General features: G+C 39.1%; 1 protein-coding gene across 1 annotated transcript in view; it reads left to right on the top strand.

Annotated features, from left to right (window-relative positions):
- The window catches only part of HPGD (15-hydroxyprostaglandin dehydrogenase), a 36922-nt gene extending 11609 nt beyond the window's left edge, over window positions 1-25313 (top strand). The window contains exons 4-7 of the mRNA XM_019965788.2: window positions 3502-3598; window positions 18196-18272; window positions 21426-21589; window positions 23579-25313. Of these exons, the coding sequence (XP_019821347.1) occupies window positions 3502-3598; window positions 18196-18272; window positions 21426-21589; window positions 23579-23717 (477 nt within the window). The 3' untranslated portion in view covers window positions 23718-25313. The remainder of the gene's footprint in view (window positions 1-3501; window positions 3599-18195; window positions 18273-21425; window positions 21590-23578) is intronic.
- The last annotated feature ends 1216 nt before the right edge of the window (window positions 25314-26529 follow it).

The raw sequence follows: 26529 nt of genomic DNA, 5'->3' as shown, positions 1-26529 counted from the left end.
CTTCAGTTTACTTCTTTGTGCTAAAACTACTGTTAGGTATAGAGGCAACTCTGGATGCTTGTCAAGAAAACTCCAAAAGGAATTTTTAAAATAAAAAGAAGGTTACCACCAATATATGCCCTCAGGTTCAGACTCGTTATCCCATTCTCTGTTACATTGTTTTCTTTGCAGTATTGTGAAAAATGAAAGTCATAGGAATTAAGATGTCAAAAGGAAATTTTCTCTTAAAAGTCTAAGTTGGAAGGGAGAGGCGTTCTTAAATCTAAAAGGGAATGTAAGGTTTCAAATACGTTGCATGTCACAAGTTGCTTTTGATAGTGGTTAGTTCTTATTTATTTATTTATTTTTGGTTGTGCTGGGTTTTTGTTGCTGCACGCAGGCTTTCTCTAATTGTGGAGAGCAGGGGCTGTCTCTGGTTACAGTGCACAGGCTTTTCTTGTCATGGAGCACAGGCTCAGAAGTTGGGCACATGGGCTTAGTTGCTCTGTGGCGTGTGGGATCTTTCAGGACCAGGGGGAAAACCAGTGTCTTCTGCACTACAAGGCAGATTCTTAACCACTGGACCACCATGGAAGTGCCAATTAATTCTTAAATGTTAGAATAATACCGAAAAGGTGCCTATATGTGGGTGTCAGTAATAAGAATAAGCTATCAAAAAGGTAGCTGCAAGAGTGATGAACAAAATTAAGTGATTTCATTACTGAAGACCATGTGTCCAGGGAACAATAATCCCCCACTCAGTCTAGGTGAAACAGCTATGTGATCTCACAGGACACTGAGTCAGGGCTGCTTGATGCTGCAGCTCTGTGATATCATCAGGACAGTCCCTGTCATCTCTCCCATCTGCCATTGTTCATGGTGGTTCCCTCTTAAGGATGCTATCTCTATAACTTCATTCCAGCCATTGTTGTTGTTCAGTCACTCAGACATGTCCAACTCTTTGCCACCTCGTGGACTGCAGCATGGCAGGCTTCCCTGTCCGTCACCAACTCCCAGAGTTTGCTCAAACACATGTTCATTGAGTCAGTGATGCCATCCAATCATCTCATCCTCTGTCATCCCCTTCTCCTGCCTACAATCTTTCCCAGCATCAGGGTTTTTTCCAATTAGTTGGTTCTTTGCATCAAGTGGCCAAAGTATTGGCACTTCATCATCAGCATCAGTCCTTCCAATGAATATTCAGAACTGATTTTCATTAGGACTAACTGGTTTGATCTCTTTTCAATCCAAGGGATTCTCAAGAGTCTTCTCCAACACCACAGTTCAAAAGCATCAATTCTTCAGTAGTCAGCCTTCTTTATGTTCCAACTCTCACATCCATACATGACTACTGGAAAAGGTCAGTTTTCATTCTGATCCCAAAGAAAGGCAATGCCAAAGAATGTTCAAACTACCACACAATTGCACTCATTTCACATGCTGGCAAAGTAATGCTCAAAATTCTCCAAGCCAGGCTTCAATAGTATGTAAACCGTGAACTTCCAGATGTTCAAGCTGGATTTAGAAAAGGCAGAGGAACCAGAGATCAAAGTGCCAACATCCGTTGGATCATAGACAAAGCAAGAGAGTTCCAGAAAAACATCTACTTCTGCTTTATTGACTATGCCAAAGCCTTTGACTGTGTGGATCACAACAAACTGGAAAATTCTTAAAGAGATGGGAATATGAGACCACCTGACCTGCCTTCTGAGAAATCTGTATGCAGGTCAAGAAGCAACAGTTAGAACCGAACTTGGAACAATAGACTGGTTCAAAATTGAGATAGGAGTATGTCAAGGCTGTATATTGTTACCCTACTTATTTAACTAATATTCAGAGTACCTCATGAGAAATGCCAGGCTGGATGAAGCACAAGTTGGAATCAAGGTTGCTGGGAGAAATATCAATAACCTCAGATATGCAGATGACACCACCCTTAAGGCAGAAAGTGAAGAAGAACTAAAGAGCCTCTTGATGAAAGTGAAAGAGGAGAGTGAAAAAGTTGGCTTAAAGCTCAACATTCAGAATACTAAGATCATGGCATCTGGTCCCATTACTTCATGGCAAATAGACGGGGAAACAGTGGAAACTGTGAGAGACTTTCTTTTTTGGGGCTCCAAAACCACTGCAGATGGTGACAGCAACCATGAAATTTAAAGACACTTGCTCCTTGGAAGAAAAGCTATGACCATTCTAGATAACATATTGGAAAGCAGAGACGTTACTTTGCTGACAAAGGTTCATCTAGTCAAAGCTATGGTTTTTCCAGTAGTTATGTATGGATAGAGAGTTGGACTCTAAAGAAAGCTGAGCACTGAAGAATTGGTATTTTTGAACTGTGATTTTGGAGAAGACTCTTGAGAGTCCCTTGGACTGCAAGGAGATCCAACCAGTCCATCCTAAAGAAAATCAGTGCTGAATATTCATTGGAAGGACTGATGCTGAAGCTGAAACTTCATTACTTTGGCCACCTGATGCGAAGAACTGACTCATTGGAAAGACCCTGATGTTGGGAAAGGTGGGAGGAGAAGGGGATGACAGAGGTTGAGATGGTTGGATGGCATCACTTACTGGATGGACATGAGATTGAGCAAGCTCTGGGGTATTGGTAATGGACAGGGAAGCCTTCTGTACTGCAGTCCACAGGGTTGCAAAGAGTTGGACATGAGTGAGCAACTGAACTGAGCCTTTGTTGGCAAAATAATATCTCTGCTTTTCAAAGTAATGTCCCTGCCATTCCCTGCGTACAAAGCAATGAAAAAGGAGTAATGCAATCATTTGGTTTTCTTAAGAGCACTGAAAAATTTCTCTGTAGCATCCTCCTTCATCACCCTCCCCAATCTGGACCCCACTTGCGGCTGACTCCTTCTCTGGTCTTACTGGCTGGGAAATGGGTCACTTTTATCTCCTAAACCAGTCACAGGCAAGGTGAATGGGATTTCTGTGACTCAATTAGATTAACCACTGTCTGCACTAAAGCAAGGGAGATCGCCTTCCTTTGTATTACATGAAGAAGTAGATACAAATACAAAAAAGAAGGAAATGAGAACTGTACAGGCAATCAAGGGTATCCACTATGATATATTCCATGAGGCAAGAGAATGAAACACAGCAGATGGATGTGCCACAGAATACCTGGGCAAGAGAACTATGGGCTAAACAGGGTGAATAAATTTTGTATCCACGATTTAGAAGAGAAAAAGAATATATAGAATTCTTGAAGATGCTATGAATTAATGAAAGTTAATAAGATACTGTTGCAATATAACATTTATCATAAAATCTCAGAAATTGGGCAACTAAGTGAAGTTTTGCAGAAATGTGATGAGCTCTACAAGTTTAGGCAAACAAAAGAGTTAATTACTGGCTTAAAACCAAAACACAGCCATTTCATAACCTTTCATTGATAACTTTTGCAGGAATCTCCATCAGTGTCTGAGATAGCAATAGAAACGTTGGGGTGTGACTATATCATAAAATATAATGGTTCTGTTGCTTTTCCTATTTCTGCCCCTGGACTAGGTTTCTGTGATCAGTGGAACCTACCTGGGCTTGGATTACATGAGCAAGCAAAATGGAGGCGAAGGTGGCATCATTATTAATATGTCCTCGTTAGCAGGTAAGGACAATTATGATGTTAATAATGATTTCTTATTGGTCATTTGGACCACAGAAATGTCTCTTCAAAGTGTATTTATTACCAACTCAGGTTTGAAATGGCAACTTGGTTTACTTTTCTTTTTACTGGTTCTATGGGATTTTCTGTTTCATAATATCAAAAGTTTGAACTCAAAGTTTCTTTCTTTTGTTTTAAATTGTGACTCTAAAGTTACTTAATACAGTGCTGTTTTCAAGAAACATGTTGTTGTTTAGTCATTAAGTCGTATCTGACTCTTTCAAACCCAAGGACTGTAGCACACCAGACTCCTCTGACCTCCGCTGTCTTCCAGAGTTTGCTCTAATTCATGTCCATTGAGTCAATGATGCTATCTAGCCATTTCATTCTCTGCTGCCCCCTTCTCCTTTTGCCTTCAATCTTTTCCAGCATCAAGTTCTTTTCCAATGAGTTGTCTTTGTATCAGGTGGCCAAAGTATTAAAGTTTCAGCTTCAGCAGCAATCCTTGCAATGAAATTTCAGGGTTGATTTCCTTTAGGATCAACTGGATTGGTCTCCTTGCAGTTCAAGGGACTCTCAAAAGTCTCCAGCACAAGGTGGAGAAGATCTTTTTCTCCAGAAAAAGGTGAAGGCATGGGCAATACTTAAAAGACATATTTGATCCTAGAGAGGACTTTAGTTTAGATTCTCAGAGACTGGAATCCTAATTCAATAGCATCAATTCTTTGGCATTCGGCCTTCTTTATGGTACAATTCTTACATCCAAACATGACTACTGACAAAGCCATAGCTTTGACTATACATATATATTTTCCTAGCGTTGCTATTTGTCAAAGGTTATTGTGAGATTCCTAAACAGTAAAGTTTGTAAAAACACCTTTGTTGAACTAAAAAGGACTAAAATGAAGTTAAGGTATCTCTACTCATGTGTGATGGTAGTAAGAGTGTATAATTATAAAATACGGCATATATAGTTAGTTGGGATATACTGTGGGGGAAACCAAACTTCATCTCTTTCTCAGTGTCTCTAGCCCAGTGCAAGAATTAAATTGACATAAGATAGATCAACAGAGGAGCAAAGCATACAGGTTCTCACATGTCCATGAGAGCCCCCAGGGGAAAAATGAAGATCCAAAGAAATGGTGAGACCTCAGTGTTTGTAAACTGGGTTGAGTGAAGCGAGGCATTTGCAGGAAAGTAACTAAAATATTGAGGAGACTCAAGAAAGATAAGAGTTATTTTAACAAGATCTGTATAGATGTCTCTTCTCCTTGACACCAGTCTCTGATGATGAAGTTTCCTTCCTCCTGGGACTGGGACAGCATCTTTTACATGGAAGTTCTGTGTCCTGTTTTCAGGAAGAAAAGAGAGATTAAAGTGTTCCCTTGCACCTGCTGTTTTACAAGTGCCTTTAGCTCAAAAGTCACCCTTATGCCCAGGTGACATATTTTGAGATGCCATACTCCACCTCCCTCCAGTGCTAAACTTCTTTCATAAATAGACCCAAATGGGTAGTGACTTAAATATAGCACAAACTTATTCCTCACTCCTGGATCAACCTAGGGCAAGATGCTCGCTGCAGGAAACCTTTTCTGTACGCAGCCTTTTGGGAAACCAGGCTGGCTGAAGCTGGGAGTCTAGGAAATGCAGGCGAGTTGTGTGCCTAAGGGTGGACATCAGCAGAGAGCTGATCATTCTTTCCACAATATGCCATTCAAATTGTGTTTTATTCAGGGCTATGTGACTTGCGATCAGCTGATATCATTTTACTTGGTATAAGCCATAAACCATTAGGGTTTCCCAGGTGGCACAGTGGTAAAGAACCCACTACCAATGCAGGAAACACTAGAGATGCAGGTTTGATCCCTGGGTTGGGAAGATACCCTGGAATAAGAAATGGCAACCCACTCCAATATTATTGCCTGGAGAATTCCATAGACAGAGGAGCCTGGTAGGCTACAGTCCATGGGATTACAAAGAGTCGAGCACAACTCAGCACAGCACAGCAGCAGCTATAATCCTTTTGGCAGGAACTTTTGGAGCAAAAGACTTCACTTTGAAAATTCTAGGAAAATCATCATGAATGGTTCTTGAATAGTTCAAGTGGAGTCATGAAATTTTAGAAACCTGACCAATATGGACACCAAGTCTAAACTATCTGTCCAAAAACGAGACTTTCTTCAGTCATCAGGTTGGATTCAGTTATTGTGGTAATGGCAGAACAGTGTGCCCACTTCCTGTTCTCCACCTCTCAGCTCTAGTACCATTGCAAGCATCAGCATTAGAGGTGCCTGTGATCACATACCTGTCTGAGGCTCTGCGTTTTTCTCATTCCATTGGGAATCATTGTCAGATAGTGCTTAAACCACTGTGAACTTCACCCAAGTAGAAATGTAGACATCTCCTTCTTTAGAGATTCTCAAAAATAAACTAGCATTTCATTTTCTGTGTTGCTTCAAGACAAAAATGACATCTCTGGAGTTATTATAAATATAGTTGTATAAACTGTTCAGGGTAATCTGGTTAGTTTTCCTAATGTGACATCTACTTACAAATTATAATATTTCAAGTCCAAGAAAAAGGTGAAAGCATGGGAAGTACTTAAAAGACATGTTTGATCCTAGAGAGGGCTGAAGTTTAGATTCTCAGAGACTGGAATCCTAAAGGGAAATTGTCAAGGCTAAATCTATACACCTTTGAAATAAAATCCTAAGAAAAATATATAAATGATTGGAGAATTAAGAAAAATGTTTAATAGTTTATTAAAATATAAACGTGGAAAGAACCTATGGTGGCAATCAAAAGGTAATTCCATGAATTCCTTCTTAAAGTTAAGAGGTCTAGTAACACTTTGAGAACCATGAATGCCATATAGTGGGAGACCCTTGACCTTGTATCATTGGAGGCACTGATTTCAGTCTCAAGAGGACTAGAAGCCCTCAGTGTTGAACAATATAGGATTCTCTGGGAGAGATTCTGTAGCAGAAGAGGCTCAATTTCCCCCAAGAGCATGAGTAGAGAAATGCAATGTAGTACTGCCTCTTATCCAATGAAATTATTTAAACATATAACAGCAATTAACTTTAACTGAGCACTCACCATTTACAGGATACTCTTCTAAATACTATGGACACCTTGTGCTGTGCTTAGTCACTCAGTCGTGTCCGACTCTTTGTGACTCCATGGATGGTAGCCCACCAGGCTCCTCTGTCCATCGGGATTCTCCAGGCAAGCATACTGGAATGGGTTACCATGCCCTTCTCCAGGGGATCTTCCCAACCCAGGGATTGAACCTAGGTCTCCCACATTGCAGGTGGATTCTCTACTGACTAAGCCACTAGGGAAGTCCTTATCTCATTTAATTCTCTCAACAGCCCTGTGCAGTAGTTTCTATAATCTCCATCTTGAAGATAAGGGAGCCTAGTCTGGAGAGCATAATAAGTATCTTGCACAATCTTACATGCAAGGAAGCTTGGGAGTTGGAATTCTCATAATAGCAGCCTGATAGGAGATCCCCTATGCCTTAACCGCAAGATTTTCTATCTCTTCTGTCTATAAGTTTGTTAAATCTGTGTCTGTTTCCATGTCTCTCTTAGCCTAACTATAAAGAAAGAGAAACTGAAGTCCTGTAGCTTAATTAAGCCAGTGTGATGTCCCAGTATATTCAGGACTCCTGGGCACTATTTTAATCTCAGGACTACTTACTCAACCTTCAGTGAAAGCTTAAGCTTTTGCCCTGTTTGACACACACAGAGTAAAGCCCTGGAACCATGTGGGGAGATTACCAATGTCACAAGTCAAAACATGCCAAACAGAAGAGCAATTTAGATGTCCACTCGCCTTTCTTGGCTAAGAGCTTGGTTTGTCACACTTCTTATCCTGAGTGTTAATGAACTCTTATTCATTATCCCAGAGTTAATATTGGGAAGCATGTGTGAATCTTTTGCTAGTCATGTAGACAAAGCAATGAATGGATGGAAATTCAATGAGGATACCATTCTGCCTTTGAGTTACTTTCTGATACTCTTACAATCTAGTGAAAATCAGAGCAATCCAAAATGATTCTCCCTCTGTTATTCCTCCCGATAAGCAGGGTAATTCCACTGGTGATGGTTCATTAGTTCATCTCTGTCCATTACACTTGTCTGGGTACCTTCATAATGCCCATCTTCCATACCTGCAACATCTAACACCATTTCCTTGTTGCCTCTGACCCATCTGGGCAACCCCTGCTAGCCCTCCTCTGACCCTTGGCTTTGACACTGAGGTTCTCTCATCTCAGAAAGAATAAAAATGTACTGTTTTGTGTTTTATCCACTCATTATGAGCCTCTGATCTTCCCTTAATGAAATCAGTTTGATAAAAATACAAGATTTTGTAATAGTATAGCAGAGAATAAATTGTAGCTGTCTCACATCTTCACACTTTCCTCAGAATTAGTATCAAAAATTTTGTGCCCTTGAAGTCAGAGCATGTTGGCAGACGTCAGCTGACCAAAAAAGTCTTTGAGAATTACCAGAGTCAAAGTTTTGTTTGTTTGTTTGTTTTTACTTCTCAGCTTATATGAGATATAACTGACAAATGAAATCATAGGAAAAGTAGTTCTAGTGCTTGCTTCCTGTGTTTTCCAGATGTTCCTTCCCTATAGACCTTTCCTCTTTCCCCTACTGCTCTCTCTGTTGAAGGAATAATGGGTACTATTCAGTCCAACCAGAGTCCATCCCATGATCTCGTGTCCAGATCCAGTGGAATCATTTAGTGTCATAGTAAAACCTCAAGTTGACACACTGGTTTGGGCAGAGGAGTTAATGAGTAATGACCACTGACGCAGACAGAATATCAGATGCAATTAATAAGTTTAACAAACAGAGGAGTAGTTACAGTAGAGAGTGATTCTTTGCTGTGTTGAGGGAAAGGTGTCTCCAGTCTGGAGCCAGGGAAGTTGTTCCAATCTCTGTTAACCACATAGACTCTTCTGTATGAGCTTTCATCTATAAATCTAATATATAAACCTGCACTCAGTTTGCCACATTCATCCTTAATTATTAAGCAAGAAAAGTTGAACATCAGAGAAGAGCAAAGTCTGGTTTAATGCAGATAATCAAACAGCTCTGCTCCCATAAGACATGCCATATATGTGTGCGTGAGTGCTCAGTTGTGTCTGACTCTTTGTGACCCTGTGGACTGTAGCCCGCCAGGCTTCTCTGTCCATGGGATTCTCCAGGCAAGAATACTGGAGTGGGTTGCCATTTCTTCCTCCAGAGGATCTTCCCAACCCAGGGATCAAACTCATGCCTCCTGCATTGGGAGGTGGGTCTTTACTAATAAGCCGTCTGGGAAGCCCAAGACATCCAATAGGAGTCAAGTATGCTTCTTTATACTTAGTTACTCAAATAGTGGGAAAAGAGAAGTCGTCATAGGAAAAGGAATCAGCCCACCAAACCTGCTCCCGGCTGCTCAGCTACCACAGTCTTGGTGTTTGCTGCAGGTGATCTATGTGCTTCAGAAATAAGGCACTCAGTGGCATTTTGTGAGTGACACTATGAAGGTCATATCACTGAATTGAAAACATTAAGAGTCCTGTGAAAATATTTGGATATCTTAGAATTTTTGTAGCTAAATACTAGCCCAGTGACATACCCATTTGAGTTATGTCATATCTCAGTTCAGTTCAGTCGCTCAGTCATGTCCGACTCTTTGCGACCCCATGAATCGCAGCACACCAGGCCTCCCGGTCCATCACCAACTCCCGGAGTTCACTCAGACTCATGTGAGACTCACATCCATCGAGTCAGTGATGTCATCCAGCCATCTCATCCTCTGTCGTCCCCTTCTCCTCCTGCCCCCAATCCCTCCCAGCATCAGAGTCTTTGCCAATGAGTCAACTCTTCGCGTGAGGTGCCCAAAGTACTGGAGTTTCAGCTTTAGCATCATTCCTTCCAAAGAATACCCAGGGCTGATCTCCTTCAGAATGGACTGATTGGATCTCCTTGCAGTCCAAGGGACTCTCAAGAGTCTTCTCCAACACCACAGTTCAAAAGCATCAATTCTTCGGTGTTCAGCCTTCTTCACAGTCCAACTCTCACATCCATACATGACCACAGGAAAAACCATAGCCTAGACTAGACGGACCTTTGTTGACAAAGTAATGTCTCTGCTTTTCAATATGCTATCTAGGTTGGTCATAACTTTTCTTCCATGTCATATCTAGAACAATATAATTTGTTGTGTTACACTAAAAGTGCTAAGGTTACCACTTTAAATAACACATTCAAGTTAACCAAACGTGTTGAACATCTACAGAAAGGTATTGGGGTATGAAAGCAAACTTTATACCCCAGGAGCTATATGTCAGTGTCTCTTGTAAGTATGTAGCACTAAATATTGGGCTGGCCAAAAAAGTTCATTTGGGTTTTTCTGTTACGTCTTATGGAAAAACCCAAATAAACTTTTTTGGCCAACCCATTAGTTATCATGGCATAGATGAAGCAGAAACATAATAAGCAGTGAAAGTCTTTAAGATTCACATGGCCTGAAGAGAAGCATTTGGGCTGCAATGTCACAACAGACCAGAAATTTCAGGTTATCACATGGTACAACCCTCTGTAACTCTTCTTGCTTTAAAGAAGGGGAACTAACATATTTAGCAAATGCCAAGTTCCTGTCATATCCACAAATGCCGGGCATTGTGATAAACCATTGGCTGTACAATGTCACATTTAACTTTCACAGTTCCCTACAATAGAAGCCTGTTTAATTATCTACAATTTATAGTTGAACAACTCATCTTGAACAAGTTGCATAACTTGGTTAAAGTGGTGAGAATTAGTAAAGAAAGCAATGGACATGAGTTTGAGCAAACTTAGGGAGACAGTGAAGGACAAAGAAGCTTGGCATGCTGCAGTCCTTGGAATCGCAGAATTGGACACGACTTAGAGACTGAACAACAACGATTTTAGTGTATCTTGTACAATGGATGACTCTGCATTATCTGGATCTCCACTGATCCAAAGAGCCACCTCCCTCCTTTAGTACCAAAGAACATCTTCATGGTGCCATTTTGCTGTCTTATGACTTAAAATTATTAAGAAGACACACACTAGAATGAGTCAGTAGGAAAGGTCAAATATTTATATATTGGCCTTTGAGAAATGGATAAAAAATTTAGCATTCCCTAGCCGTGTTGGGCGGAGAAGGCAATGGCACCCCACTCCAGTACTCTTGCCTAGAAAATCCCATGGACAGAGGAGCCTTGTAGGCTGCAGTCCATGAGGTCGCGAAGAGTTGGACATGACTGAGTGACTTCACTTTCACTTTTCACTTTCATGCATTGGAGAAGGAAATAGCAACCCACTCCAGCGTTCTTGCCTGGAGAATCTCAGGGACCGGGGAGCCTGGTGGGCTGCCGTCTATGGGGTCGCACAGAGTCAGACATGACTGAAGTGACTTAGCAGCAGCAGCAGCAGCTGTGTTGGGGGTGGGGAAGACTGTTAAGGAAATGAATAGTCTTTCAGAATTCAATATGAAAGATATTACCTTTGTTTAGAGGTAAATTCTACTCTGGGGCGGGTCCTGCAATTATGATGCCAGTCCTTGGCCCCCAAGTTTGCACAGGGACATTCTTCGAGTGGCTTAAAAAGCTCATCTTGGTTTCCTCTAAACCCAGCATAGGCAATAACTGAACTTTTAGGAAGGGGCATTTTGATGGGATATTAGGGGCAACTTTCTGAGAATTAACAATCCCTGGAAAGTGCTACTGAAGTTACCTTTTGGAAAGATTTTTATTATGAAGATGTAGTCATTTTGTGAAAATTTATGCCACTTTTTATGTCATGGCACATTTCAAAGCATGATTTGTTAATGGCAGGCATGAGACTGAGGGGGAAATAGCAGCATCAGATAAGGTGTTCTACTGTGTGAAAGATCATATAATGAAGACATCCACCAGTTACTTCAGTTAGCTTTCTGCATAAACATAGATAAATGCATTCTCACTAGTTCTCGCTTCCCCTTCTATTAGAGAAGTGGTGGTCAAATGCAGAGAGATAGGTAGACACTGTGAGATGGGTAGAAAATGTGAAGAGTTAGCTGCTGAGCCCAAAGTTTATCATGCAAAGACATCAGTATGTTTAGACTCTGAATTTACTTTCCTAAGTCGAATTCCTTTAACACTTCTGTATAGTTTATTTTACATGGTTTCTATCCACTTAAAAGCAAGTATGTTCATGGATTCAGTACAATTGCCATCTGAGCATATTTCAGTTTTTTGCATCCGTGAAATGGTGCTTTTGAGCTTTTTACTCTCCGTGAAATGTAGATATTGAAGCTATCTTTTGTAAATATGGGTAGAAAGAATGTTAAAGGTAGAAGAACTAATGTGGAAATGGAAATGATATTTTATCTTTCTGAATGACTTTATTCTGTAACTGCATGTTTAATTTCCAAGTATTTAAACATTTTTTGATCGTTATTCCATCAGTTTGTGTCATTTGGTGTTATTATCCTGAGTGGTTGTAGAAAATATTTCTCTGTTTCATGGATAGAATGTCTTGCTTTGTTGATGTTATTTTTCTTAATCTCAGTTATGACAGACATAAGCCTGCTACTAATTAGACGTGTTCTATTTTGGAGAGAGCCATTTTGCAGTTCTTTAAGTAAACTTGCACAGTGCTGGGCCTAGAATAAATAAGCATTAAAAGTTTCTTCCTAACTTTTTTATAATTTAAGACATCTATTTTTAAGCACAATTGAGGATTCCCCACAACGTCCAACAAAATGACATTTCTTTAGAGACTGTTCTCTCCTGGTCACAATCCTTGTTTTGTTATTCTTAAATCCTTTAACATGAAGACAAAAGAATCTCTCTGTGCATATGGGAATTAATTTGCAAGATTTTAAAATATCTAAATTCATTCCAGCAACTGCGCCTGCAGTCATTATACTGGCAGAACTCCCTGTGAAGTCAGATGGGGTCATCTGGCTGGTTGAATATCAAAGTTCTACCCTACCCCTGCACAAGGGGCCCTCCAGTTTGGTTTACGCATTTCAACAGAGCATATTTGAAATACTACTTCATTATCCTTTGTATTTAAAGTTACTGAATACATAGTTCTTAAATGAAGGCACTCTGTAAAGACTTTTGAATTAGGATTAGCAACAGTCCACAGTTGGCCAAGGGTCAGAAACCAAATCCAGTTAGGATCCTGTACCAGATTCGTGGCATTTTAGTGTAAAAGATACATTTTCATAAAAAGGTGCACTGTGGAGAAACAGGTAAACTAATTAATAAAACAAGACTTTGAGATGTTTCATCTTAAAATTTTATTTGCATTTATAGAAAAATAACAGCAAATGGTAGGTAGAACTTCTTATGTGGTACGCACAGTTTTAAGTATTTTGTGTAAATTAGCTCATTTAGGACTCACAATGGCTACTATTACTCCTCAAGTTCACACAAGGAAAACACCACAGTATCCAGAAGTAACCCCTCCAAAGGTAGAGCTCACTGTGGTGGATTCAGGATTTGAGATCAGCTACTCTGGCACCCCAGATCCAAACTCCTGTAATTCCTCTCAACAAATTCAATTAAAAGGACATTTTTAAATGGTTAAATAATATAAGAGACGACATTCTGGTCAAATGGTGATCCTTCCCTTGGTTTTATACATTTATAACTAACAATTTAAAACATGTTTTCATTCTATTTGGCACCTAATTGGTACCAAACACATATTTCTAAAATGAATTCACTCCTATAAAAGCTTTTGAATTAGCACACACTGTGTTTTAAGGGAAGAAAACTAATGGGAAGTCTCGAGACAGAGGAAGAGATCCTGGCTGGAAATGTGGAATTTAAATTTAAAAATCATGTGTGTTTGTGTGAGAGAGGGAGAATGAAAGAGACATTGAGAGAATGAATTTCATCCACAGGAGTGGATAAAGTCACATAGGGGAAAAGTGTGCATAGAAAGACAGGGACTTCCTTGGTAGCTCAGTGAGTGGTAAAGCATCTTCCTGCCAATGCAGGCACATGGGTTTGACCTCTGGTCTAGGAAGAATCCCACATGCCTTGGAGCAACTAAGCTGTGCACCACAACTTTTGAGCCATGCTCTAGAGCCCAGGAGCTGCAACCATAGAGCTCATGCACCTAGATCCAATTTCTGCAACAAGAGAAGATACTGCAGGGAGAAGCCTGTACACTAGACGGTGGCTCCCACTCTCTGAGTCTAGAGAAAGCCCACGCAGCAAGGAAGACCCAAGGCAGCCAAAAATAAATAAATAAAAAAAATTATTTTAAAAGGCAGAGAGGGCCAAGGTCAGCTCTTGGGTCCTCCAGCCTATTCCTGGGTCTGGTTGAGGAGGAGGAGGAACTGCTAGCAAGCGTGAGGCAGAAGGACACCAGCGAAAGGAGGGAAGTGTTTTGAGGAGAGCTTAATTCACTGTGTTGGTTGCTGCTGAGGAAAGTGTCCAGGAAGATGAAGGCTTAGCCTTAGCAGACATAGGTCACTGGCAACCTCCACAAGATCTGTTTGACTGGATTGGTCAGATGAAAGCCTGATTAGGGTGAACTATGGAGCTACGCAGAGGTAGCTGGAGAGAGGTGAAACCAAGAGGGCTACTATTTTTATTTATTTTTTTAAGTTTGATTTTTTGTTGTTGTTCATCATGGATTTTTTGGCACCAGTTTTTTATTTTTATTTACTTTTGGGTGACAGCTACAATTTTTAGATGAGAGATTTTGAGACTTGTTAATATCTCAAAGAAAAGTGATTCTCTTTCGATTCTGCACTTGATAAAAGTAATCAATATAGGCTTCTTAAAATATTTCCATCTTTAATTTCTATGACACGATGCTTAACTTGTTTTCTTCCTACCTCCACTGGTTCATCTTCCTCTACCACAGAGGGCTTCCATGCATGGTTGTGCAGGTTATAAACTGCAGGAACTCTGTGGGGCACAATTTCTACAAACTACCATGTGAGTGGTGATCCCAGAGTCATATTGGACACACCCTGAACAATTCTCTGTGCTGACCCTTATTTCTAGCCTCAGAACAGATTTTTATGTGAAGCATGTAGAAACCATATATGAGTATATGTTAGTGCTGTGAGTCTAAGGTCAGTAACAGAGTATGGTTAACCAACACTGAAGTTGACTGCAACAGAAATAATGTTTATACTTGGATCGTGAGATCCAAGAGAAAATATTGGATTTCTGAAACATTTCAACCTCAGTTAAAGTCATTGTCAAAAAAAAAAAAAACACAACACTTTTCTCTCTCCCTTTAGCCTTCCTTTCCAAAGCAGCAAACTGAGGGAGAAAGAGCAAATGTCAACATTGAAAGTCAGTTGGCAAGCTGGGGACAAAACCCTGTAGGATCTTTAGCTGTTCGAAACGTAAAAAGCAATAGTTAAAATCTGCATGTAGTGGGAGATAAAGAAAAACTATTAACTAAGTTAACTACAACTTGCCTAAATAAAATAATTGAAAAATAGAATTTTCTTTCTTTTATCATCCTCCGAACTGAATATATCTATCAAAAGAGCAAGGTATACGCAATTGATAGGTATACCCTTACAGTGTAATACTATTCAGAAAAAGAAAGAAAGAGAAATGAGCTATTGATAGACATTACAACATGGGATGAATCCCATAAGAATTATCCTGAAAGAATCCAGATAGAAAAGTTTACATTGTGTGCTTATATTTATATAAACTTCTAATCTATAGTGACGCAGAACAGATCAGTGGTTGCTTAGAGGGGAGGGAAAGGCAGAAGGAAGGGATGACAGAGTACGCACAAGGAAACTTTTGGGGGATGTTTGTGTTCCTATCTTGATTGTGGTCATGGTTTCGTGGGTGTCGACATATGTCAAAACTTATCAAACCACACACTTTAAATATGTGCAGTTTATTTTATGCCAGTTATACCACCAAGCTGTAAAAATATCTTAAAAGGATGTTTGGTTTTTGAATGTCTGAAAAGGATTTATGCAGCCTTTGATCTAATACCAGAAAGTGAAAGCAGAGCAAGAGGAAACATTTCGCAGGATCACAGTGAAAATATCACTGGAATGCTAGGAGAGTTACAAGACCAAGCGCCACTTCAAAGATGCAGACAAATTCTGATTGCGTCTCCAATATACCTTTAAAGCAAAGTGCGTTTCGCAGCTTGCTCCTTAGAAGCAACACAACAATATTAGATCTCCTTCACTGCTGTGACACTTAGAACTAGTTTGGGTTCGGAAGTTCACTGCTCCCACATATGTAACAGAAATTCACTCCACCTTCATCTTTGACAACATCTGTGAACAGAGTCCTTCTGGGTTTTGTGGCTGTCAACTAGCTTATCTCTGATTCAGGTTCACTCTGCATTTCCTGCTGTCTGTGAACACCACCTTCAACCATTGCCTTGGCCTCATAAACATTGAGGGAGACGGTAGAACAGTAACTAACTTACAAGAACAAGAAGCAGAAGTGTCTGACTGTACCTGTTTATTTGCTTTATCTTGATCTCTTAATACACCTGTATGCCTAATACATCTGTGAAAGAATCATTAATTCTTTCTTGTTGACTGACACTGAAGACCTTAATTAACTTGCACATGTTACTGAACAAAAACAAAACGAAAAGGAGAACCACATGTTCCATGCTTTGAGATCACTGGGTGGATGCACTCTGTGTGATCTACCATCCCAGGGATTTAAACTGCTCTTGAGCAAACATACTTCATAAATTGAGACCTGGCAGGCACCCAGGAAGTGGTTAAGGTTCGCTGAACTTTGGCATAACCGGCTCATGATCCATCCGTCTTGTTCTGGGACTAGTTAGCTGGGTGGAGGTGAGCACGTCTCAGCAGAATCATTTAGTAGTATTAGCATGATATTTGATAGTAATAACATTATAGTAATCAGGGATTACTGCTTCCTGATTTGGAGAAGGCACAAATTTTAAAAATGATAGAGCACGTTAGCTCAGGAAGTTAAAAGCCAAGATAGAAAAATGGCTGTAATTAAGTTTCACTGTTGATTGAGATAGACAATTGACAATTGACAATTAGAAATAAAAGTGAACTTACTTGGAAAACAGATTCACAGACATAGAGCACGGACTTAAGGTTGCTCGGGGGAAGGATGGGAGAAGGGATAGTTCAGTTCAGTTCAGTTCAGTTCAGTCGCTCAGTCGTGTCCGACTCTTTGCGACCCCATGAATCACAGCATGCCAGGCCTCCCTGTGTTAGGGAATTTGTGATGGACATGTACATACTGCTATATTTGAAATTGATAACTAACAAGGACCTACTGTCTCCCTCCAAATCCTCTCCCATCCAGGGGAGTTTGGGGAAGAATGCTGCTGCTAAGTCACTTCAGTCGTGTCCGACTCTGTGTGACCCCATAGGCGGCAGCCCACCAGGCTCCCCCGTTCCTGGGATTCTCCAGGCAAGAACACTGGAGTGGGTTGCCATTTCCTTCTCCAAAGCATGAAAATGAAAAGTAAAAGTGAAGTCACTCAGTCGTGTCCAACTGTTCGCGACCCCATGGACTGCAGCCTACCAGGCTCCTCCGTCCATGGGATTTTCCAGGCAAGAGTACTGGAGTGGGGTGCCATTGCCTTCTCCTGGATACATGTATATGTATGGCTGAGACCCTTCACTGTTTTCCTGAAACTATCACAACATTGTTAATTGGCTATACTCCCATAAAACAGAAAAAAAATTTTCAAAAAAAAATGTTTGATAGTACAAATATCTACAGTAAAGTTTGTTTTTCTTTTTTCGTTTCTTTGGGTGGGAGGTGCTGTTGGGCTGGGAGGTAGGCGAGAAAAGATACTATATATGCTACAATGCTATCTTTTCCTGGACTGTGAATTTAATCATATATTTGAACAGTTACTATTGCATGTCTATGGAAAATTAAGCCAATTGTAAAATTGCTTGAATTCTGTTGTTGAGCATGCAATTATGAAAGGAAATAAAATAGGATCAAACATTTTTGTTTCTGGTTTTCTTTTCCTAAGTCATGGAATGAGATCTAGGCATCTGCTACCTCCGAATCAAAAGAAGTTAATTTTTAATTTTCTTCAACACTTAGAGGCATCTTTCAGGGCAGTTCAGGGCAGAGAAACGCTGACCAACTTAAAATGAAGACAAATAAAACCCTCCAAATCCTGCTTAAGCTATCTAAATTCCTTCAGCCTTAAAAAATGTAGAATATACACTTTTTAAAATCCAGGCTTAAAAACTGAAAATTAGATAATAACTTACTGGATTTCAAGATGATTCTTTTGGTGTTTTAGATAAGGTCAACTTTTCTTGACTTTGTCAGGGAGGCAGATAAACTTTTATATCACCCTTGCCTGTATCTCTAGGCTGTAACTTACCAACTGTAAATTCAGAACAATAGAGCAGAGGTCATGCTAGAAGTATACGATGCTAGGACTAGTGAGTTTTACAAAGTTGTCCAATGATGACCTTAGAGTATTCTCTAAGATTAATCTTAAAATGGAACAGGCACAGATTATTTATTTTCACAGCAATTGTTGAGGTTTGTCTGCTTTTTTTTAATAAAATTGTTTTTGGTTTTTATTTGTCTGTTTCAGGGCTCATGCCTGTTGCACAGCAGCCTGTTTATTGTGCTTCAAAACATGGCATAGTTGGATTCACACGCTCGGCAGCGGTGAGAACACAGCCACAATCTCTCGTTCTCTTTCTGGGCAAATGTGACAGATGAGCTCTATAAAGTAGAGGGGAGCAGAGTTAAAATTCAGTACATTTAGGGACTTCCCTGGTGGTCCAGTTGTTGAGATTCCTCGCTTCCAATGCAGGGGGCATGGGTTCAATCTTTGGTCAAGGAACTAAGATCACACATGCTGCATGGTATGATCAAAAAAAAAAGGGGGCAGAAAAAGTGCAGGTAGAGTGTGTTGTATGTTTACATTTTTATGAAAAAAAAAAAAAAACAACAAAATTTGCTTTAAAATTTTTTTTGATACATTTAAAGATAGAAAAGTAAATTATACTTCAGTGTTGTTGTTCAGTCACTAAGCCACATCTGACTCTCTGTGATCCCATGGACTGCAGCATGCCAGACTTCCTTGGCCTTTCACTATTTCCCAGAAATAGTGACATTAATGTCCTTTGAGTTGGTGATACTAGTGAAATAGTGAAATTAATGTCCTTTGAGTTGGTGATACTAGCTAACCATCTCATCCTTATTTATTATTAAAAATAGTTTCCAGGTAACATAAAGGGCCAACTATAGAGTAGATTATTTTAACATGAAGTAGATTCTAAACACAGGTTACTGAAAAAATCCTTAAGGATTAAAAAAACAAAAAGATAGCCTTTATTTTTGAAATTGACTCCAAATTAAAAAACCATTAACTATAAGACTTCCTTAAATGCTCAAGGCATTACTTATCTTGACGATATGGTAAAAATGAGTCAGAGCCTGGAGGATGGAGAAAGGGGTGAGGCTAGCTTTTACCTGGTAGCATTGTCAAGGATTCTGTCCCCATAGAGATATAGGGTAAATGTGTGAGGAGCTTAGAAAAATATTTTAGCCGTAACTGACCACATGCATTGATAGTATGATGTACCTTTTTATAATAATTGAAAACAAATGTACAGCTTAAGTGGAGCCTGATGAACAAGGGTAAAGTAGAAGGATGATTGATCGGAGGTGTAAGCAAGAACCAGACCAAAGGCGACTTATGGATCAAAGTCATGAACTTGGACTTTATTCTAAGTATAGCCGTCATTGGGTCTTTTCTGCACAGGAGAGACAAGATTATATTTCCATGTGAAGAGGATCATTCTTGCTACTATTTAGAGAATGTATGGGAATTTCCTGGTGATCCAGTGGTTATGATTTTGCACTCTCACTGCCAGGGGTGAGGGTTCAGTCCCTGGTCAGGGAACTAAGATCCCTCAAGCCATGTGGTGCTGCCAAAAGACAAAACAAAGAAAATGTATGAGAGAGGACAAAAGTAGAAGACGAAAGAGCAGTTGAGAGACCTCTGCAGTGGTTAGTCTAGTTGAGACAGAGAGAGGGGCCTGATGACGAGGAAATCATTAATAGCAAGAAATGATAGGCATAGAGAAAGCAGATGGTGAATGGTAAATGTTCAGTAAAAAAGGAAGATGAGCAGCTGTCACACTGTTAATTGAAACTGATTGGAAATTTTACCTTGCAAAGTCTTAAATCTTTAAATCAACTTTTAATGAACACATTACAAAGCAAAGTACATTCATGCATGCATGCTAAGTTGCTTCACTGGTGTCAGACTCTTTGCGACCCCATGTACTGTAGCCCGCCAGGCTCCCCTGTCCATGGCATTCTCCAGACAAGAATAACTGGCATGGGTTGCCATGCCCTCCTGCAGGGGATCTTCCTGACACAGGGATCAAACCCATGTCTCCTGCAGCTCCTACATTGCAGGTGGATCCTTTACTGCTGAGCCACCAGGGAAGCAAAGTAAATCAAAGCAAAGACCAGAAATGTTGCATTTACAGTTACAAGACTGGAACTTGTACAGTTGATGCTCATGATTCATTAGTTATGTTCTGTAAAATCACTTGCAAACACTGAATTAGAGGATACTGAACTATTGCTTTTAAGGGAAATTTGGGGTTAAGTTCCTGCAAGGAACTTGTCACAATGTCTTGTTCAATAGCATTAAGTATATTTCTATTTAAAGACACCTTATTTAATATGTATTGTGTGTAATATGTATTGTATTATTAACAGCATGGCCAATAGCATTTGTACCTCACACCTGAAGAAAGCTCCTCTAATGTATGTATTTTCTCCCATAAGGCACATTGCAGCCTTCTTGCACTTAGAAATACTAGACAGCACTTTAGCACTATGCCTTGAAAGCATTTCAAATAGTAAAATCACCAACAAAAAGCATAAAGATGAGAAAAACCTGGGCAAGTACCCTGAAAAGGATGCGTGTTTATGGTAGAGGAGCTGAAACGAGAAAGCAGAGCATCGTTTTGTTTGACCCTAGTCCACATCAGGCAACTCAGATTTCTTTCTACTCTGTGTTTGTCCACAGATAAACTTGAAAGTGCTGTGAGTATTGATTTGAGGTCTTAAGAGTAAATTTTAGCAAGGAAGAAAAAAGAATCTACAAACGACTTACATTTTGTTTTACAAATAGTTCAGATAAAATCTATAGGTTGAAAATTAAGCCAAAAGATGTTAGTCTGAAAATACTTAAAAATTGTCTTCCAGATAGTGTCAATTACTAAATGTCTTTAGAATAATCAAAGTCCTAAAATTTTCCACTAAATGTATTTTTAAGCAAGTAAGAATACTTTAATACAACCCATTTCAAAGAAAACTTGGGATATCAATTCTAAAGCCTTAGCTTCTTTTTTTATTTTATTTTAAGCTTTTTATGTGTGTGGTGGGGTATAGCTGATTAGCAGTGTTGTGGTAGTTTCAGGTGGACAGTGGAGGGGCTCAGTCATACAGATACATCTTTCCACCTGAGCCTTAGCTTCTTACCTTCAGCTTCCTGCAGTGTTCAGTAGGTAAGAGTACTTTAGATAATCAAGTATTTTCAGAAGTGCACAATACTGAATTTTTTAGAAAGTAATCAAGTGAGGCTTTTGGGAATTAGTTTACCACTTTAGTTTTGTATTCCTTTACTTTCTGCCATAAATCAGCCTTACCAGAGCCATCTTTATAGAGCTAGAAGGATAGCTGTTTAGCGGTTTTCACATCAGAGTCTTTTAACTAGCTTTAATTATCAGTTTATCCTACATGATACATTTACGAAACTCCTGAAACCTGCAACCTTCTACTTCCAATTAACAGATGGCTGCTAATCTCATGAACAGTGGTGTGAGACTGAACGCAATTTGCCCAGGCTTTGTTGATACGCCCATCCTCAAATCCATTGAAAAAGAAGAAAACATGGGGAAATATATAGAATACATGGGTCCTATCAAGGATATGATGAAATACTATGGAATTTTGGAGTAAGTAAAGCTATACCTGTCTTCCTTTAATATGACAAAGCAAAGGGCTGTCTAAACATGAGCAATCAAAAGGGAAAAATATTAGCTTTTACATCTGAAAAACTCATGCAAGCTTCAAAGTTTTGATTTGGCAAAATCTCTGCAAAAAAACTTTTTTCTGGGTTTCTGAATAGACTTTAGTTATATATCATGAATTTTGTTTTTAGATGTAGAGAATGCATTATTAATACCTTTAGCCATAAGGAAGTATTTTTTTTAAAGGTGATGTTTAATTGTCTTTCGAAGAAGTGATACCTTATCTGCCTGAATTCAAACAATGTTTAAATATACCCTTCGTGACATTTCATGTGGCCCCCTAACTTCAACCACTTTCCTAACCATGTCTGAGTTAAAGCCGTTGACATTTCACAGGATGGAGTCATCGGTATCAAATCCTGACTCCACCACCGACCACAAACTTATCCGTCAACCTCTGGGTACTTCAGTTTTCCCACATGTAGAATAGGAGTGATCGTAAAACAAGCTTACAGGACTTTGAAAAGTCTACAAACAAGTTGATAAATGGAAGTTACTTAAAACAGCAGCAGATAAATAATAGACATTCAACAAATGTTGGCTACAATTCTTTCTCCTTCTAAAATTCTTTCTCCTTCTACAATTCTACCTCCTGAGAAATCAGTACGCAGGTCAAGAAGCAACAGTTAGAACTGGACATGGAACAACAGACTGGTTCCAAATCAGGAAAGGAGTACGCTAAGGCTGTATATTGTCACCCTGCTTATTTAAGTTACATGCAGAGTACGTCATGAAAAATGCCGGGCTGGATGAAGCACAAATTGGAATGAAGATTGCTGGTAGAAACATCAATAACCTCAGATATGTGATGACACTAACCTTATGGCAGAAAGTGAAGAAGAACTAAAAAGCCTCTTGATGAAAGTGAAAGAGGAGAGTGAAAAAGTTGGCTTAAAACTCAACATTCAGAAAACGAAGATCATGGCATCCAGTCTCATTACTTAATGGCAAATAGATGGAGAAACAATGGAAACAGTGAGTGACTTTATTTTCTTGGGCTCCAAAATCACTGCAGATGGTGACTTCAGCCATGAAATTAAAAGGCACTTGCTCTTTGGAAGAAGAACTCTGACCAACCTAGACAGCATATTAAAAAGCAGAGACATTACTTTATCAACAAAGGTCCGTCTAGTCAAGGCTATGGTTTTTCCAGTAGTCATGTATGGATGTGAGACTTGGACTATAAAGAAAGCTGAGCACCGAAGAATTGATGCTTTTGAACTGTGATGTTGGAGAAGACTCTTGAGAGTCCCTTGGACTGCAAGGAGATCCAAGCAGTCCATCCTAAAGGAAATCAGTCCTGAATAGTCGTTGGAAGGACTGATGCTGAAGCTGAAACTCCAATACTTTGGCCACCTGATGCGAAGAACTGACTTATTGGAAAAGACCCTGATGCTGGGGAAGATTGAAGGCAGGAGGAGAAGGGGACGACAGAGGATGAGATGGTTGGATGGCATCACCGACTCAATGGACATGAGTTTGAGTAGGCTCTGGGAGTTGGTGATGGACAGGGAGGCCTGGCATTCTGCAGTCCATGGGACGGCAAAGAGTCAGACACGACTGAGTAACTAAACTGACAATTCTTTAAATTTCTACTCTAAGAATATTTCTGATAGGCCTAAATTCTTCTGTAGGCTAAAGTTGGGAAAATAATCATTTACTCAATGTAAATAATAAGGATAAATTTATGAATCCTTCTTATCAAAATAACAGAAGTTTAGGTGTGGACATCTACAGAAATTTATAATTCAGTGAATATCTCATTGAATTAAAAACTCAGGTAACAGTGCTGCATTACATACATTTCCCAATTATTCATTAAAGGTAATAGATACTTCAAAAATAACTCAAAGTGATGTGACAATTATGGCTTATTCTTTAATTTTAAAATATTGATTTTCCCTTTATATTTAGCCCTTCAATGATTGCCAATGGATTAATAACACTCATCGAGGATGATGCTTTGAATGGTGCTATTATGAAGATCACAACTTCTAAGGGAATTCATTTTCAAGATTACGACACAACCCCATTTCACATGAAAATGCAGTGAACATCTTATATGTCAGCTTTAACTGAAAATAAGCACAAATGACATACTCCATCTTCTATTGAATATAGCTTTTTAAGTGAAATGTTACTGTTTTAAGCCTTCCTTTCACGCATGTGATGTTCATTTTCTCTAAATTATTAGTTAAGTATATAGACTTTAAAAAATGAGGAACTATCAAAAATATGACATGAACCAAAGCTAGGTTTTGATCTTTATAGTCTAAACAAGGGATATTCCAGGAATATTCTGCCTTTCAGAAGATATATTTAAATTTGTGATTCATAAATGTTAATTCTTCAGAACTTCATTTTAAAAGAGATACTTGAATTGTTATTTAAGTCAAAGCAGATGTAAAAAGCTCATTTTGTCTCTATGTTCACACTTTAAGAGAAGGAAGGTACCTACAATGGCACATATTTAGTAACAATAACTTTTACTTACGCACCATCTTTCAGCTGACTATTTCAGCTCTTTGAGAACATGGCATATGTAGGGCCCAGTAGGTAAGGAGTAAATTATTGTATGAATATATCCCAAATGAAAAAGCTAATGTATGGAAAAATGAAAAAAAAATAACTGGCTGGGGTGTTGATCTACAGTTCACCCTTCCATCTGGTGAAAACATCTTTTCCTCTGTGCTTGCTTTAAAAATTTTGACTCCAAAAATCTCAGGAATGAAACTTTTAATAGCTATAGCAAAAAAGCATAGTTAGTACTCCTAAAATGTTGTATTTAAGACACACTTGTTAAGAAAGAAATACAAATGTAATTTTTTTCAGATTCCTTCTTTATTTGTGCCAATTTCAAAAATGCCTGCTTTTAGTAAAACTTTTTTTTCTTCTAATCTTCATGAGTCACTCAGTGTTCTATGTAGAGATGTTGAGAAGAAACCAATTTTGTGACAGCCTCAACTGAAGATTGTTTTTGTGTTTTCAAAGCCATAATAACAAGAGGTAAAAATAGCTGTGGTATTTTGCCATTTTTCCTGTCAGGTATTTTAAGACAGGATCATTAAATGCACCTGCTTCGGGTAATGCTATTTGCAAGCAATAATTAATGCTAATAATAATGACATGCAAGATTTCCAAATCAATCATTTCCTTGTAGAAATATTGAAAAGTACCTCATTCTGCCTGCTAGCTCTTAAGCTCCCAGGTGGAGCAAAATCCATCCATGTGAGATTAGTATGGATTTCTTAGAGATATTGGTGAGTTGTCAGATTATGGCTCTGTTTTAATTCTGCCATAGAGATCTGTTACCTTCACTTTTAAGGAGTGGATTGAATATGAGGAACTGTTGTCTAGATGTCCACATACTTGAAAAACACCAAGAAGTGAACATCAGTGAAAATCTAAGAAAAGTTAAGTTGTACAATTAGGCACAATCGTGTTCATAACTTGTGGCGGTAACAAACCAGTTAGTGATATAGGTATGAGGAATATCATTTATCTTACTCTGTCTTCCACTGTAATGCTCAAAGCTGTAGCTTAAGCTTTTAATTTATGGAGAAGTCTTTGTACTGGTGGCCTTCACTATACATTGTGCTTTGAATTATTGTTTTTAAATCAATAAACTATGCAGACATTTAAACCCAAATACTGAGTAAAACTGGAAAGAATGTGTTCTATTTTTTAAGATTATTTTTACATTAAAATGTTTATTCTATAAACAACTTTAAATAAATCATAATGTTATATGGTGCTGTATATACTGGTTAAGAAAAATAAATATTAAATTTCCAGGGAAGGGAGTGGTGAAATCTTAAATGGAATTTTTCAGTGAAAACCCTAATGTAAATAAATTTTTTGAACAAATTTTTCTTAGTAAGTGAAGTAGGGCTCCCAAGGTAGCAAAACTAAAAATGTATGGGTACTGAAAAAAGATTAAGAGATTGGATAATGACTCTGAAATGTCTCACACATTTAGTTGTCCCATATAAACATAATTTTATATACTTGTAGAGAAGGCAATGGCACCCCACGCCAGACTCTTGCCTGGAAAATCCCACGGATGGGCAGCCTGGTAGACTGCAGTCCATGGGGTCGCTAAGAGTCAGACACAACTGAGCGACTTCACTTTCACTTTTCACTTTCATGCATTGGAGAAGGAAATGGCAATCCACACCAGTGTTCTTGCCTGGAGAATCCCAGGGACGGGGGAGCCTGGTGGGCTGCTGTCTATGGGGTCGCACAGAGTCGGACACGACTGAAGTGGCTTAGCAGCAGCAGCAGCAGTAACATTTAAAATAGAAGTGATTATGTGATAATTTTTAATTTTGCCCTGTGTATAAATTTAGGACACTGAAAAGGTCTGACAGTGTACGTATTTAATAAAAATTTAAGGCATTTCACAAATTAAGTATCATTTATGAATAGCTTTTTCTTGCACGTAGTTTGCAGGGTCAGCCCCTGGTGATACAGAACTGAGCAGTGTAGTGGAAAGGAATGGATTTGAGAATAAATAGACAAATGACAGGCATGAAATACATTTGATATTTTCCCTGATATTGTCCCTGCTATAGACTTGAGCTTGTCACTTAGCACCAACTAAAAGTTGTTTTTAAGAGCCATGAATAAAGTGAAAGTGTTAGTCGCTCAGTCGTGTCTGACTCTCTGCGACCCCATGTACTGTAGCCCACCAGGCTCCTCTGGGCGTGGAATTCTCCAGGCAAGAATACTGGAGCAGTTTGCCATGCCCTCCTCCAGGGGATCTTCGGAACCCAGGGATAGAACCTGGGTGTCCTGCATTTCAGGCAGATTCTTTATCATCTGAGCCACTAGGGAAGCCCAAAGATATCACTAACTCTATAAGA

Source organism: Bos indicus, chromosome 8 (genome assembly GCF_029378745.1).
Source record: "Bos indicus isolate NIAB-ARS_2022 breed Sahiwal x Tharparkar chromosome 8, NIAB-ARS_B.indTharparkar_mat_pri_1.0, whole genome shotgun sequence".
NCBI classification, from domain to species: domain Eukaryota; kingdom Metazoa; phylum Chordata; class Mammalia; order Artiodactyla; family Bovidae; genus Bos; species Bos indicus.
The sequence above is the reverse complement of the archived record's forward strand: the minus strand, read 5'-3'. Positions and strand labels throughout refer to the sequence as shown.